A 17,311-nucleotide genomic window follows, 5' to 3' on the forward strand; every position below is an offset into this window, starting at 1 on the left:
TTCTTTCTTTTTATGTTTTAAAATTAAAAAATAATATATTTATAAAAAGGTACCTAATAAAAGTAAATTGCATGTTTCAAAGTTTTGTCATTTAGATATTTGGTTTTAAAATCTATCACATTGTATCATCTATTTTTTATTTGTGCAATCCTAACTTTTATAGTCATTATCTTCAATACTTTCATATTAATAACAATGAAAAAAATTTATAGTTTCCGAAAAAATTTCACAATTAAACCATTAACATCATGCTAATGTCATTTTTGCCATCATGCCATTTGGATCTATGTAGACCAAATAAAAAACAAAGGGTTCTATACTGTAAATTTTAAAATTAAATACTTAAATTGTTAAACAATCTAAAATTAGAGGTACCATGGTACAAATAACTCTAATAATAATCAATCAGTCCATGAAAGTGTAGAATTATAACAAAGTCCTTTTCTTTTATGGGTGTCTAAGATAGTATGTTACATATAATAGAAAATATATAGTACTACAACAATAAATTTAAGAATGGAGGACTTTTTGAAATGATACAGTAAAAATGGAGGACTCCCAAATTAGATAAGTTTATGGGATTTTTTCCTGTGCCATAGCTTGCTATAGGATCTCAAAAACTAATCTTTGAAAGTCCCATCAAACAAGGCAGCAAGCGGCTACATATATACATAACAACAGCACAAGACCTGTGCCAAAAGGTAGTTCCCCTTCACAAAGAGATCGTCTCTTTCTTTGCTTTCATGAGCAACATGCTTTCAAGATTTCTTCAATATCGGGATCATCCCCTGCTTCTTTATCCTACTCCAGTATTGAAACAAACAAAACATGACATTATGAAACACCCACAAGTATTCACTTCTGCATGGTTATTGTCTCATTGATATTAAGATACAAAAACAAAGAGAAATCTCTTAATGACTATACTAGTCGTGTTTCTTTGAGAAAATTTCATTTTTGAACTGAAACTATACATTTGAGAACCAACATAGATAGTTCTAGCTGGTTAGATATATAAAAGAAGAAGGATCAAGTTATGCAGCATTAATGACTACTAACCTTGTGAATGTACGAAATATTGGTTTTCCCAGGACCTGCGACTATTATTCCACCTTGCTGCCTGGCAAACAGAAGCCAGTTAGTTTCCATATTAAATAAAGAAGCAGAGCTATGCATGAGAAGGAAAAAGTAAATTTGTATGAGATCGAGAACGTGAATCAAATTCTTTACATTCTTTTGTTATCTTCTAACTTTACAAAATACTCATGAAATTTACCAGATAGGTTCTTGTGCTGTTTTTTTGGTAAATGGTCAGGTTATTGTTCTTGTTTGCTCAAGCTCACTCAAAAATTTAAGTTTGAACTTGAACCACTATTGTTTTTTTCTTATATATGTATACTATAACATTTATATTTGGTCTGTTACAGTTAACAAAAGTCCAGTTTATGATCTACTGTTTGAGCACTGCCAACGTTCTGCTTGCCATCTCCAGTTTATTCAAATAAACAGTATATAATACTTCTCCTCAGATTAAAGAGGTCGATTTTGACTTCCACAATATGAGAATTTGTAAAATCTCTAGTAATGGTTCATCATATAAAATACTTTAAAAAATAAAGGCGTCACTTACCATCCACCCCTGGTTACAGTGTCCTTTTCAAATGAAAGCTTCCAATCTTGTCTATAACCTTCCATGTATAATTGTATTATCTTAAGGCCTGCCTACAATATCATGGAAGAAACTCAAATGAGACATTCTGATTTGCTGTTATAAAAATCCAAAGACCTCCATAAACACCTCATCTCTGTGCCAAAGTACTCTATATGCATTATTTATTAATGAAGAATACACAAATTGCTCACATACTTTGGGAGTGAAAGTTTTTGTGAACCCAGAAACAAATCTTAATGCCTCATACGATGAGTGACTAGGATCAGCATAAACTTCTGAAACATGTAAGGAAATTGGTCAGTGGATTGCTATAAGAAAGGGAAAATATAAACAGCAAGATAACCTGCATGCTAATCAGATGAGAAAATTATATTCAGTAGACCTTCATTTTTAACCATTCAAACAACAGCATCGTGGAGGCCACAATCACTCTTCAACCTTCTCGTAAACCTCTACATTTTGATCATTTTCAAAAAGGTTGCATTTGGATTCGCCTACTTTTGTATCAAAAGCTCTTTTATTTTTCATTAAACTAATCTCTACCACATCCACTGATATACAGAATTTGGTAAAAGAAGCTGGTAATGGTAACAGCATGTCCTACACAGATTCTTAGATTATGAGATTTTCGATACAACATACAATCTAGGCAACCATATCTAACACATAATTTTACTGTCCTAGCTAGTAGAAGAGCATATTTGCTAACAAGCTGGAGAAATTCAGTTTGAAAAAGGTTATGGTCATGAAAGGGATAGTGTATTAAAAAGAGTACATGCAATGGATTGTAAATGTTGTTTATTACCCCAACAGAGTGTACACAATGCATCTTGATAAGTTAACTATCTATTTTATTTCATTATTCAGTCCAAAAAAGAACCAATTAAATGGTATTCAAATACTTTGAGTTTCATGCCCTATTGTTAGTTGCCTAGTTGATAGTAAAAAAGCACAACAGAAAGTAAAACCAATTGCGCAAATGTAATAACCGACATCATTGTTTAGTTCTTCCAGAAACATACCTCCTTTGAATTTTGTTTGCTCATAGAACGTTTTCGCCTGTATAAAATTACTATTATGGTTATAATATTCATGCATGAAAAATTGGGAATATAGGCAGGAATATAGAAACAACCAAGAAGTAATAGATTCCATGTCAAAGATTTTGCAAAGTTTAATTACAATTAGCATAGTAAAAACTTCAAAACTAAAAAAGAAAATATAACAAGCAAACTTGTGAGACCTCCACTACGAAATGTAAAAAGTGATAACAAATACATAAAACTGTTTCAGCACCAAATTTAGAAAAACATTTAAGCAAAATGCAGAAGCAAATTTTACATGCTTCTCTTATTGCATACCTGATCAACGCTACCAGGTCCAATTAAAACAAGTGCAACGCCAGAAGCATCCAATACTTCCTGTACAGATTCAAACTATATCAGAACTATGTTATCAAAAGAAAAAAATGTCTAAAGAAATGTCTCATTTCCAAACCAAGCATGCTTAAGAGCCAGCTCACTACCATGTATTGCTGGTGATTAGTTTTGATGCAACTTTCAAAACACAAACATGCTTTTTGGGATTGACGAAGATATCATCGACTAAAAATACCAAATACTGAGATTTCCACACAAGTTTTCACATACCAGGTTCTAGTATTATGGTCAGAGTGCAGAATTCAATTGAAATCCATACAAAACAGAAAGCATGGAGATTCTAGAAGAAACTTTTGATAGACTAATAGTTCCACAAGCTGAACGATGACAAGGGACCGGGTTGGTTATGCTTTGTTTAGGTCTTAGTCTCACTATGATCAGATCCTGTTGTTGCTAACATGATTCTGTAAGGTGGAAAAGTGCATTTTCATACCACAAAAGTTCATAGTTTTGAAGCGCATAAAAAAGTATAAAAAAAACAACTACAATGATTTTACCAAACCCACAAAAGTACCTTCTTGGAGGCAAGATAATCAGCACGTTTGCGACAAAAGACACATCTGAAGACAAACAACAAAAATTTATCTCTCCGGTTATATAGAAACTGCTTACTTTCTACTGGGGTGTAAAAACACTTTGTCCTAAAACTAAAGACTTAAAGCCCTTAAATTAGCTAAAGAAGAAACTACCCAAAATGGCGAGCAAAAGCAATAACGGCTTTCCTATCTTTCCATAAATCAGAAATTGGGATTTCAACTCCATTTAAGCCGACCACTTTTACTGTGTCCAATAAATTTGCTACATCTTCCTCATCGGCCACGGAAGATTCAATCCCTGTTCAAACCCACACATGATTCCAACCAAAAGACATGATAAATCCCCCTTCCCATCCCTCCCACCCTTTTTTATTAAAAAAATTCCATAGTTGTCTGTTTGGTTTCCGAGAAAATGAAAGAAAGAACAGCATTCAAATACAAAAAGCTATTAAAAAAAAAAAAAAAGGAACAGGATACTTACTAGTTTTCCTCCATTTTCTTCGAAACCAAACAGATAATAGTTATGAGACACACAGCTATGGAAACCCAAAATTAAAAAATATATATATAAATTAAAAAAAAAAAAAAAAAAAACTTGCCAGGAGAACCAGATATTGCAGAGGCTACGAAGCGGGTCTGCCGTGGAGAGAATCTGGGTACTTCGTTGAAGTGGTTGGTGATGACAGGGAAGCTGAGGTTGCGATTGGGAGATGGGCCTGGAACTTCACGTGTCGAAGTGTAATTGGTGGTCCTGTTGGGTTGGAGAGTATTGGCAAAGAGTGTTGCATGGAGAGCTGCTGCCATGGTCTTTTGGCTGCTCAGTTGGGAACGAGAATCAGTCTGCAGGTGGGAAGGGTTATTGACCGTTGCTTTTTTTTGTGGGAGCCCAACTCCCACGTGGAGTTCGTTCGTTATGAAACGAATAGTCGTTATTTCAGCCGGAGGACTTCTTGAATAACTACACGTCGTTTGAGGAAAGTGCTGTCGTTTCGTTTTACAAGTGAAAAAACCTTTTTTTTTTCTTTTTTTTTTCTTTTTTTAAAGAAAAAAAATACTTTTTTTAATATGTAATTTTTATTTTTGGTATGCCTTTCTTTTTTTTTTTTTTTTTATGGCCTTTAGGTTTCCTTCTCAGTTATTCAAATCTATATTTTTTTAATATAGATAGTGGTACTCAACCAACGGAACTAAACCGCTTCAATAATGATGTATTTTTAATATATATACTATCATAAAAAAATAAAAACAGATAGTGATAATGTTCATTTTTATTATGTACAAGTAATGAGTTTATATTGTCCAATGAAAATAAATTAATAAAAAAAAACATTAATTTCTAATCAACCAGCAGAGGAGTGACATGTACACACATATGTTAATGGAAAAAAGCATGTAATAAAAGAAAACTTCACTGGAATTGCTCACCTTATCATACACAATCCATCGTCCCTCCTTAATTCTCTACCACCACTAACAGTCCATTTGCTTATTTTCCAACTACCATTTTCCATTGCAACCAATTTTTTTGGAAATAGATTAGATAAAGATGCTAAATGCAATGTCCTCAATACCATCGAAATAGCATTTCTTCCATCTTTTGGGAAACACAAGTGGTTTAATCACAATACCAAACTCAAAACTTCAACACTATCAGATCCCAGATCCCATTTAATTTATTGCCAGAGTTTGCAAATATATAATAATTATGTATATTTCATTATTCAACGATGTACTCTTTAAACAAAATTTCTATTATCCACTACTAATTGGATAGGTAATGTTTCTGCCACCATTACAGCATAAGCATACCAAATACTGCGTAGTTTTTATAATCTTAGTAAATTGACTTTAATTAATTCATATGTTAGTTTGATCTTTGAATTTTGATTTTCCCTGCAAACATATTATGAATATTTTATATTCACTTTCATATAACTCTTTGACTCTACCTACAAATCCAAAACGAAGTTTAGTAAGGATGTATTTGGTTGATGTAAATTATGTTTTTCTTCTTTACAAAACAAGACATTTTTTTTTTTTTTGATACTCAAAACAAGACAATTAAAGATTAATTTTTAAAATTCGTAATTACTTTTTTCTTTTCTGTTTTTTTTAAGAAAAATATTTTAAAAAATAGTGAGACTATCAAATTGTTTTTGATCATATTGTTGCTAATGAGTTGCAGATTGAATTATACTCCAAGTTAAACAAGAAAGACTCTGAAAATGATGTAAGTTTTTGGTGGAAAAATGGTGACATTTGTGTTGTGTGGTTTGAAGTTTAGAGGAAAGTGGCGGCCAGAAACTAGTGGAGGCGGGGTTGACCAACAACAATGGTTGTGTGATTTATTTATTTATTTACTTTTTCTAATTCTAATTAAGATATCTGTAGCATTTTTTTTCCTTCTTTTTTTTATGATAGAGCTTTGTAGCAATTTGAAACAAAAAGAAAATGCGATATATATATATATATACACATACTTATATATAAATAAAGATAAAAATAACATATGATTTAAAGTGATTTTAGTAATGCTAATATAAAACTAAAAATCCTGACATTTTATATTTATTTTTTGATATAATTTTTTTCTACTTTGTTTTAATTTAATTATATATTTTGTTATTTAAAGATCTTGACCTATTTTATTTAAGCTTCCCCAAAAAAAAAAAAAAAAAAAATTTCCATTTGAGCTTGATTTGAAAATTCATAATTCTAAATCTAAAGCCAAGGGCAGCACTACACTTCTAAGCCTTATAAAGAACTAAATTTGTTTGGTGAAGTTAAAAGTTGGATATGTTATGCCTGTTTTCTCTCTCAATTACATTAGACTATACATAACATCAACAATTGTGAGAGGTATCATAATACAATATTTTAAATTAAGGAAGAAAGAAAGTGTTGGTACTATAATAAAAATCCATTAAAATGAAAGATTGGTATAATAAATTTTTAAGCCACGAAGAAAGATTTTTTTTTTTTCAAAGCGCATTTTATGGTTGTCATCCATTCTCGCACATTTTTTACAAAAACATCTTTTCTTTTTATTAACGTTTTCTACTATACGATACGACCTGTCCTTTTTCTTTTACACGGATATTGATGGTTTACATAATTAATTTCCTCGTGGAAAATTCCTACAGTTATTTATTTCACTCACAGCCAAAATAAAGAAAAAAAAATAAAAAAGGCTTCTGTAATAGATTCCACTAATTTAAAATGTTCTCACCAACCACAGTAAAATAATACAAGAAAATAAACAAAAAAAAAAATTGTCTGATCCAATCACATTAAATAATACAATTAGTCACTTTCTTATTACGTTTTCACTTAACAAAAGGAAAAAAAAAAAAAAATACAGGGAAAAAGATTGCACTACTGCAGCAAAATAATAACAATAATAATAAATCTCATCCTATCACATTGATTTAATACAATTAGTCGTATTATTATCATTATTATCATTATTATTATTTTTCTTTCAAAATGTCAGTCAGAGTGGCACGAGGGGAACATGCCCAAGAAAAATTTTACTTGTTTTGCATTTTTTTTTTTTTATCAATTTAATTCATATTACGTTATTTGCGCCCGCCAAAAACCACATGGGTTATGGACCCGTTTAAGTAGAAGAGAAATTCTAGCATGTGTCTTTCATCTTTTTCTAAAACCAGGATGCAAATTATGTTCATGTTACCTTATTATCATTGGATCAATTTGAATATAAAAAGTTTTTTTCACCTTTTTTTTTTTTCATTTTTTTATTATACAACATATTCAATTTAATTATAAAATTGATATTCATTCTATATCTTTAACTAAAACAAAATAAATATTTTAATATAATAAAAAACTTTTATTTCAATTTTTTCACTTGAACTATTTTTATTTATTTAACTAACCAACATTATAAGAAATTTGTATAATATAATTAGAAAACAAATAATATTCAAAAACTAAAATAATCAATAAAATTTGATAAATTAATAAATATGTACTATTAATTAAATAAATTTGTCAATTATGTACTTTATTTCCTTTTAAGTTAAACTTTTAATTTTTTTAGGAAGGTTTTCTTTATTTTTCTATTCCTATATTTTTTTTTTATTAAATCATATTACTTTGATAAATCTATTAACAATTTATATATTTTTTATTTTAATTTGAATTAAATGAACAACTATGAAATACTATTGTTTTCTATATTTTAATTATAAAACAAATTAGCATTACTTTGTTAAAAAATTTTAAAACTCATTTTGCATTTTTATAAAAGAAAAGAATAGCAGTTTCGCAATATATATTAAATTTAATGACTTTTGTTTTAATTAAAATATGTTTTAGTTTTGTAAAAAGTAAAAGACACGTGGTAGATATAGCAAGGGGTCAGTGTATAAGCGGGTGTCCAAATGAGTGTAATTAGCTCTTCTCTAATTAAAATTTACCACCTTAATAAAAAAAATTCCAAACCAGACATGTTTACTGTTTGTATCTGTAATCCCTTTTTAACATCTGCTAATCTAAAGTTACAATTTTGATTAGTTATAAAAAATATATTTCATGAAAATTTCTTAGTTCCCATAAAATTTTCAAATAAATTAATTATACAATTGATAGCGATATTTTCTTACCACCGATAAAATTATATTTTCTTTAATAAGAAATCTTAAAATTTTCAAATTAAATTAATTATTCTAATTAGGTATCTTTGTTGCCTTTCTATCCCGCTGCAAAACTTTTGCCAAACCATCAATTTAGACCGTGCCCAGTTATCTCTTACCTATTCAATATGATCATCATCTCAATATGTGTTGAGCATGTCAAGAACCTCACTTGGTGCACCAGTTTATCTTTTACCAGTTCATCGGTTCCATGCGACCATCTCTTGGATATTTGTTGAGCATGTCAAGAACATTAGTTGGGAATGAGGTTGATGGGTTATCATTTTGATGTAACATAAGAAGCATTCATTATCACCAATTCAATTTTCCATAGATTTTAGGATAGGATAATATATTAATAACCATTTTAGCTTTCCATAGTAGCTAATATTAACTATATCAATTTCATTTTTAGAATTGTTACAACATTTGATTCTAATCCAACTTTGAAATGCCCATGTTCATTTGTGTTATAAATTTTTATTTGTTTGAGGTATTATAAAAAAAATTTAATTAATAGTTGTTTAAAGATTAATGCTTTATATTATAAAAAAAATAATCTTCTTCAGAATAAAATTAAAATATAATATTACGAGGGTTATTGATATCACTTTATATAATAATTAATTAATTTAATTGAAAATAATTATAAGACATAAGAAATTTCCATGAAAAATATTTTACGGGAATTCTTCAAAATTCTTCAAACTTATTACAATATTTTATTCTATTTCCCATGCTCATTGCCGTTATTTTTATTTGTTTGAGGTATACACAAAAGTTTAATTGGTGGTCCTTTAAAGAATGCATTATATATATATATATATATATATATATAAGTCTTGTTCAATATAAAATAAAATAAAAAATATACATTAAAAAGATATTGGTATCACTTCTAATAATTAATTTAATTGGAAAGAAGTATGGATTTCGATGAAAAATGTTTATGATAATAGATCAAAATATAATCATAGGTTAATGGTAATAGAGAAGGATTCATAATATATCTACGGCAAATGAGATTGATTTGAAACTTTTAGCAAGAAAAACAAATTTTAATTAGATGCAAGATAAACAAATTTTAATTAGATGCGCCTATATATTCTCATGGTCTGTCCTGCCCAATACTTTTCTCAATAAATGGGACAGAAGACCTCACTATTGAAAAAATCTGTCCTTCTTTTCGAATATAGATTCCACCAATTAATGTTCTCTCACCTACTAAAATATAATAAAATAAGAAAAACTCTGATTTTCCTGTGGCTAATAAATATTGGTCGTTTGATACACCTAAAACAACCTATGTATGCAATCTCAGCCGTTTATTTACTTATTTCGTCCTTTTTCACTTTCACATTAACAATAATATATAAAATTTCAATTTTTTTTTTTAGCTGAAAATATAAAATTTCAATTTTATTCACAGAAATATGTGAATCCCCAAAACACAGCCACAAACTGTACCAACCAACCTGTCATCGTCAACACTAATGTCTCCTGTCGTTCATTATTAATTATGATAGCTGTTGCCCTAAAAATGAAAAAGGTGTTATAAAATGAAGAAATATAAATAAGATATAGAAAACTAAAGACTCAAAAGAAAATCTTAGGATTTCATTTAACTTATCTCTAATCTTTTTTATTATCCTTTAGTATTTAATTTTATTTTTTTCGTTGTTTTTTTTTTTTCTTATGTCTCTTCTCCAAGAGTTTCCCTTTGACTAGCCGATAAAAGAAAATCCATTTAAAAGTTTTTGATCTTAATATTGGGATGACCATTTTATTATGGCTGTGGGATGCTCTACTTCTCTTATGACCGCATTATTATGTGTATCCTAATCTCTTCTTTTATATATATATATATATATATGTATATAGATTATGATTTACTAGTGCAAGAGAGGGACAGGTAGAAACCTAGAAGTATAAATAAAACAATGAAGGCCGAACAACGACAAGAGTGAAGATTGCTAAAGGGGGTTTTTCAATAATGCCATTGTAGTAGCTACCTTCAAATCAAACTTCAATTAATGTGAAGAAGAAAAATACATTTGCATTCCTTTACAGTCTTTAATTACTAACAAAACATTTTCACTCAAAAAAAAAAAAATGCTAATAATCCAAAATCCGATTCCTAACTGCTAATAGATTGATTAATGGTACAGAATTTGAAATTCTCACCAAAAAAAGATACCTAGAAAAGAAACTACAAATACAGACTTTACTGTAAAAGTAAAATTGCGCCAATCTCCATCCCTTTTATTATTATTATTATTATTATTGTTATTATTATTTTTCATCCAAAAATACAAAACAAAACAAAATCCAATAGATAATAACACTTAATATCCTTTTCTTTTTTTATTAAAATTTAGATTTCCCAAAATCACATTGAAATTGAAACCCATGTGGACTCCAATTTCGATGTGAGACTGTAGGGAGTTATTCCAAGAACTGGGACAACAGAGACTGTCGCTGTGACTCTGACAATTGATTTTTCTTTTTCTTTTTTTTCTGGGGGAGAAAAGGGTTATTAAATATAAAATTAAAGAGAAGGTAATCATATACTTTTTATTTTATTTTATGGAAAGTGGGAAGAGGTTCTTCTCCCTCACCTTAAATAACATTAAATTTTTTGGGAAACAGCGAGCAGGTTACTGTAGGAATCCCTTCAAATACATTAGATTTTTGTTTATTGGTAATTCTCTTCAGATGGATTAGATAGGAACGCACATTTTGTCTCAGAAATATAACTTCTTGATCCAAAAAGCACAGATAGATCAGGAAAAACAAGGGGCAAAATTCATGTACTTTTGCAGTGCATAATACAAAATTTCCCAACTAATTGCATGGTAGTTGATTATAAAAATAAAGAAAACAAAGGTACAAGTTGAGTGATTGATATTAGTTAACATCAATTAAATAATTAATGTTAGGATTTATAAATTTAAATATTCATAATAAATTTCATAAATTATAAATTATTAATTTCTAAATACAGTTATTGATAAATTAAATTTTTAATCCTGTAAAATAGAAAATAATATAAAGTAGTATCTATGGACACACTAATCTCAAATCACTTTCAGATATCTGAAAACCCTAATATCAAAATACTATATGACATATATTTGTTTGCTTGTCCTAAACTTTTTATAGTTTCTGCAAGTCACATTTACCCATTCATTTTAACACACACAAAATACTAATAATTTAATAATATAATAATACTAGAAAAAAATGGATAAGTCAATGGGCTTATAAAGAGAATTGGTCCTCCAGTCCAATGGACCAACTGGAGTCTTATAGAGAGTATGTGACCAAGGACCGTACTACAAAATATTAAAATAAACTAATCCCATTGATGACATAAATAGGCCTTGTAAATAAGTAATTGATTATGCTAAGTCCATAATTATTAATTTATTTAACATTCTCCTACTTTGACTACATAATCATCATCATATGTATATATATATAATCCAAACTCACTTACTACAGAATCTTCCGAACTATAATGCCATTTCATCTAAATATATAGCATACCGACAGGGCATAACAATATAATAGACTAGGCAGTAGAGATTCTCTCAATAAATCTCCCAAAACATGATACCATTTTAACTGGACACTTTGTATGTCATAAACTCAGTCTAGGTAGTAGAGATTTACCTAACTACGTGCAATCTCTCAACACACAAATACCATTTCATCCGAGCACATTGTGTATCAACAGGATACAACAATATATCCAAACTAGGTAGTAGGGACTCACCATGGCATCTGTGGATCAACATATACATATATATAGACTAATAGTCTCAACAGGCCTGTAAATATAGGAGCAATAATATATGTAATAAATCATCTTATAAATAAATAATGATCCACATACATCAATGTATCAAAATACTCAAATAAATAAATAATACTCAACATGGATATTACTACAGAAATTCTAACAAACTCCCATTGACCCACAGCAGTCTTAGCTGTCTAACAATCTCATACGGGACACATGCTCCTCAAATATGCCTGTAAGTAGGCGTGTGAACAACAGTAATGAGACCTTCTTCAACTTTCTCCTTAACCACAAAATACTTAACATCAATGTACCTCGCATCAGGGGTACCTTTTAAATTATTGGAGAAAGACACCACCGCAGTATTATCATAATACACTATAGTTGAGGATGCTGTCACTGACTGTTTAGCACTGCGCTAAGATACAACACCTCCTACCATGATAAATATATATCCAGTGGTAGATTTCTTATCATCCACACAACCTTTATAATCTGCATCACTATAACCAACAACATCTAGGGAGTTGGTACGTCGATATATCAATATATGATCTTTAGTACTCTGAAGACACCTAAAGACCTTCTTAACTGCTTGGTAATGAATAAGACCAGGATTGCTAATAAATCTACCAAGCACACCCACAGCAAAAGCTATATCAGGCAGTGTAAATACTTGAGCATATATCAAACTACCCACTGTTGAAGAATAGCGAATATTTCTCATCGTCATCCTCTCTTTATTATTCTTGAGACATTGATCCTTAGAAAATCTTTCATCCTTTGTGACCGGTACACTTCTAGGAGAACAATTATGCATATTAAATCTCTTAAGGATTCTATCAATATAAGCTCTTTGAGACAATTGCAACACATAATTAGTCCTATCTCGAACAATCTCGATGCCCAAAATAAAAGAAGCTTCAGTAAGATCTTTCATGTTAAAATGGTTGCACAACATCTACTTTGTCTCAACCAATAAGTCAGTGTCATTAGTAGCTAAAAGTATATCATCAACATATAATACCAGAAATATAAAACTGCTCCCACTGATCTTTATATATATGCATCTATAAACAACATTCTCCTTAAAACCATTTTGGATGACAGCTTCATCAAACTTAAGATACCATTGCCTCGAAGCTTGCTTAAGACCATAAATTGACTTTTTAAGCTTACAAACCAAATTACCATTCCCTGTTTGTTGGAAGCCAACTGGTTGAACCATATACACATCTTCAAATAAATCACCATTTAGAAAAGCATTTCTGACACCCATCTGATGCAACTCTAGGTCATAATGTGCCACAATTGCCATAATGATTCTAAAAGAATCCTTTATAGATACAGGAAAGAATGTTTCTGTGTAATCAATTCCTTCCTTTTGGCTAAATCCTTTAGCTACAAGTCTAGCTTTATATCTCTCTACTTGACCATTGGAGTCTCTTTTAGTCTTAAAGACCCATTTTCACCTTATAAGCTTGCTACCGAATGGTAACTCAACCAAGTCCCAAACATTATTTAATGCCATGGATTTCATTTCATATTCCATTGCATCCAACCAAAAAATTAAGTGCGAACTGCTTATGGTTTCCTTATAAGTGATTGGATCTGAATCATCACTTATGCCAAAATCATACTCCTACAAGTAAACCTCATCGTCATCAGGAATAGTTGATCTCCTAATCCTTTGTGACCTTCTTAAAGGCACATTAGCATCTACAATAGCTGGGATATTCTGGTCCTCAATGATGGGTTCATCTTGATTAACTACTGGTTCATCAACTACTGGATTAATAATATCTCTATCAGGAACTACAATACTGGAAATGAATACATTTTCTTCTTTAAATTGAGCCTTCCTTGGACCATTATTATCATCAAATGCAAAATCGTCTTCAAAATAAACAGCCCTGTCTGATTCAACAATTCTTGTGGTGTGAGATGGACAAAAGAATGTTGAACCCGTAGATCCTATACAATAGCCAACAAAATACCCACTTATAGTTTTAAGATCCAACTTTTTAATTTGGGGATCATAAATTCTTACTTCAGCTTTGCAACCCCATACTCAAAAATGATGCAAATTAGGCTTTCTCCCTGACCATAACTCAAAAGGAGTCTTAGGAACGGATTTACGTGGAACTTGATTCAAAATATAAGCCACTGTGCTTAAAGCCTCTCCCCACAAGTAATCTGATAAGCTAAAATTTGCCAATATAGATCGCACCATATCCAACAAAGTGCGATTTCTCCTCTCAGCTATGCCATTCTGCTGAGGAGTACCAGGCATTGTATATTGTGCATCAATACCACACTCACGTAAATAAATTGTGATTGGGCCTGGGTTCCTTCCAATCTTATCATATCTGCCATAAAATTCACCACCTCTATCAGATCTCACAGCTTTTATCTTCTTATTTTTTTGAAGCTCCATCTTTACCTTAAACTCTTTAAAAGCAACTAAAGAATCTGACTTCTCACGGATAAGCTCAACATGTCCATAACGAGAAAAATCATGAATGAAGGTAATAAAATACCTATAACCACCCAAAGCAGTTGGTGTAAAAGGTCCACAAATGTCAGTATGAATTAATTCCAAAACATCTCCACACCTTGCTATCTTATCCTTTCTAACCTTAGAAGTTAATTTCCTTTTCAAACATTCAACACAAGTTGACAAGTCCGAAAATTCAAGATTGGGAAGTATTCCATCCTTTACTAATCTTTCCATTCTGTGCCTAGAAATATGTCACAAACGCTTATGCTATAACATTGAGGAATTATCATTAACTTTTGGACGTTAAGAAGCAACAATAGGGGCAACAATAGAATTAACAGAATAATTAGGACTATTATTAAATAAATCAAGTCTATATAAATTGCCACATAAAGTTCCAAAACCAACAGCTTTATCATCTTTATACATCTCAACTTTATTATTCCCAAATAAAAAACTGAAACCTTGACTATCCAAAAGTGAAATAGGTAACAAATTCCTCCTAATTGAGGGTCCATATGAAACTTCTTGTAATTCTAAAACATATCCAGTGGAAAGCTTCAACTTGATTGTTCCCATGATATCTACCTTCACTCTTGAGTTATCTCCCATATAAATATGCTGCTCAAGATTGGTTGGCCCCCTTTGCCTTATCATCCCATGCAATGAATTAATAACATGAATTGTTGCTCCAGTATCAAACCACCAAGTATTCATAGGCACATCAATAATATTGGTCTCAATCATTAAAATATTACATTTCTTTTCTTGCTTTCCCTTTAAATTCCAACACTCTATCTTCTTGTGTCCAACTTTATTGCAGTAGCCACACCTTCCATTGAAGTACTCTTTCCTTTCTCCTATCTGATAAGTATCATCATACTTAGTATTATTCAAAAGGTCCAAATAATAATGCTTCTCATTCATATTAAACTTGATAAATTTCTTTCCTATCTTCTCAAGAAGTTCCTTTGCACTTTCCACCTTTGGAATACTTGCATAAATTGATTCATCCATATGATTCTCCATCATCATTATGCAGCACTTATTAGAATGTCTCCAATCCTCATAAAGTTTCTTATCTACTGCACTATTCTCATCAGTTGGTATCTCTGGTGGATCTATCTCCAAAGCTAAATCCAATTTCATAAATGTCAAATTCATAACTAAAGTCTTCTTCCACTTCTGATAGTTTGTCCCATCTAATTTCATCATGACAGTCATATGCAGAACATTCGGGGTGATACTAACTGTGAAAGTAGCAAACACAACAGAGCATTTAATATATATAAAACAATAACCATTTTCCAGCCCCTTATCACATAACATAAAATCAATATCGCTAGGGTCTTTGTAGCACTAAAGATACCCTTTCGCAGGCCAGGGATAGTCAACCAAATAACCAAAATAAAATATATTGAACTGAATTACCGACAGGGTAACTTAGAATCTGCGATTCATGGCATTCAATCAGCTTCCACTGCCATTCCAAGCATCATACAAAGTAACTAAAACCACCAATAGGGTAGTTTAGTTATCCGTATAGATCCTGATTGATAAGTGGGAGATAATAACATATTGGCAATTTCATGAAATAGGTAAATATAAAATATCGCATTCACTATGCCAACATACATTATATTTGTACACATAATGCAAACAAAATAAGTCTTACGACAGGTGAGTACTTAAAATTCCACACTTCTATACCAACTAAGCACAAAATCCTTTTAGAGAAAGCTAACACAATCCAATTCATCAAGCATAAATATTTAATTTAATTCAAAAAAAAATTACAATAGAATAATTAAACAAATAAATAAATGAACTAATAACCAATAAACAAATAAATAAATAATTAATCAACAAATAAATGAATAAATGAGAATAAATATAAATAAGAAAAACAAATTTTTTTTTTAATTTTTTAATTTTTTAATTTTTTAATTTTTTTTATTTCCGGCTGCTGACATCAGCAAACAACACATCGTGCTGACATCAGCATGATGACATCACACAGTCATAAACCACCTATCGTTTCTTTCATCTCCCTCAGCCAACCGTGTCACGGGCGATCCGGTTCCAATCCAAACGGGTCACGCGACCCGAATCTTTGACCCACCTGTAATTGGCTTCTCTGGAGGAATTTTTCTTCAATTCTGGTGTCTAAAGAATCCTTTCAGTGTGGGCAACAATATTTAGGGGTCAATTTGGCTTAAAGACCCAAAAAATTTAACACTCAAGCAAGATGTAATTCGACTTTTAAACAAGAATTTCCAGATCCAATTTCGAAGTTTTTACTCCAAATTACCTCAAAAAATTAATTCCATTCGACGTAGAGACAAGAATCCACAATACCAGATCAAAAATTCATGCAAAACACAATTTTCTCAATATTTTGCAAAAGCAGTATACGACCGAATATTTTACAATTTTTTTTTTTTAATGAGTATATAACAGTCGGGTTATATTTCATAGATCGTAAACATATAATCTCTGATTAATCAAGGAAGAGCAAACAATAGTAAAATAAATATTATGTAATCAATATACACAGATCATCAATGGTCGAATATATATATATACATGTATGTAAAATAACAGATCAACATTCACAATGGGAACACATTGTAAAAGAATTTAGTATGTATATTAACCATGCTCTGATACTAATTGTTAGAATTTGTGGATCTAAACATAC

General features: G+C 30.4%; 1 protein-coding gene across 1 annotated transcript; it reads right to left on the minus strand.

Annotated features, from left to right (window-relative positions):
• Nucleotides 1–419: 419 nt before the first annotated feature.
• Nucleotides 420–4,514, minus strand: LOC107432915 (thioredoxin-like protein AAED1, chloroplastic). The gene is made up of 9 exons (XM_048466108.2): nt 4,247–4,514; nt 3,801–3,945; nt 3,626–3,671; nt 3,034–3,093; nt 2,695–2,731; nt 1,868–1,947; nt 1,631–1,722; nt 1,060–1,120; nt 420–801 (listed from the first exon to the last, which is right to left on the minus strand). Exons 1-9 carry the CDS (start codon nt 4,449–4,451, stop codon nt 742–744), a joined length of 786 nt encoding a protein of 261 aa, XP_048322065.1. The 5' UTR covers nt 4,452–4,514; the 3' UTR covers nt 420–741.
• Nucleotides 4,515–17,311: the final 12,797 nt, after the last annotated feature.

Source organism: Ziziphus jujuba, chromosome 11 (assembly GCF_031755915.1).
Source record: "Ziziphus jujuba cultivar Dongzao chromosome 11, ASM3175591v1".
Classification (NCBI taxonomy): Eukaryota; Viridiplantae; Streptophyta; class Magnoliopsida; order Rosales; family Rhamnaceae; genus Ziziphus; species Ziziphus jujuba.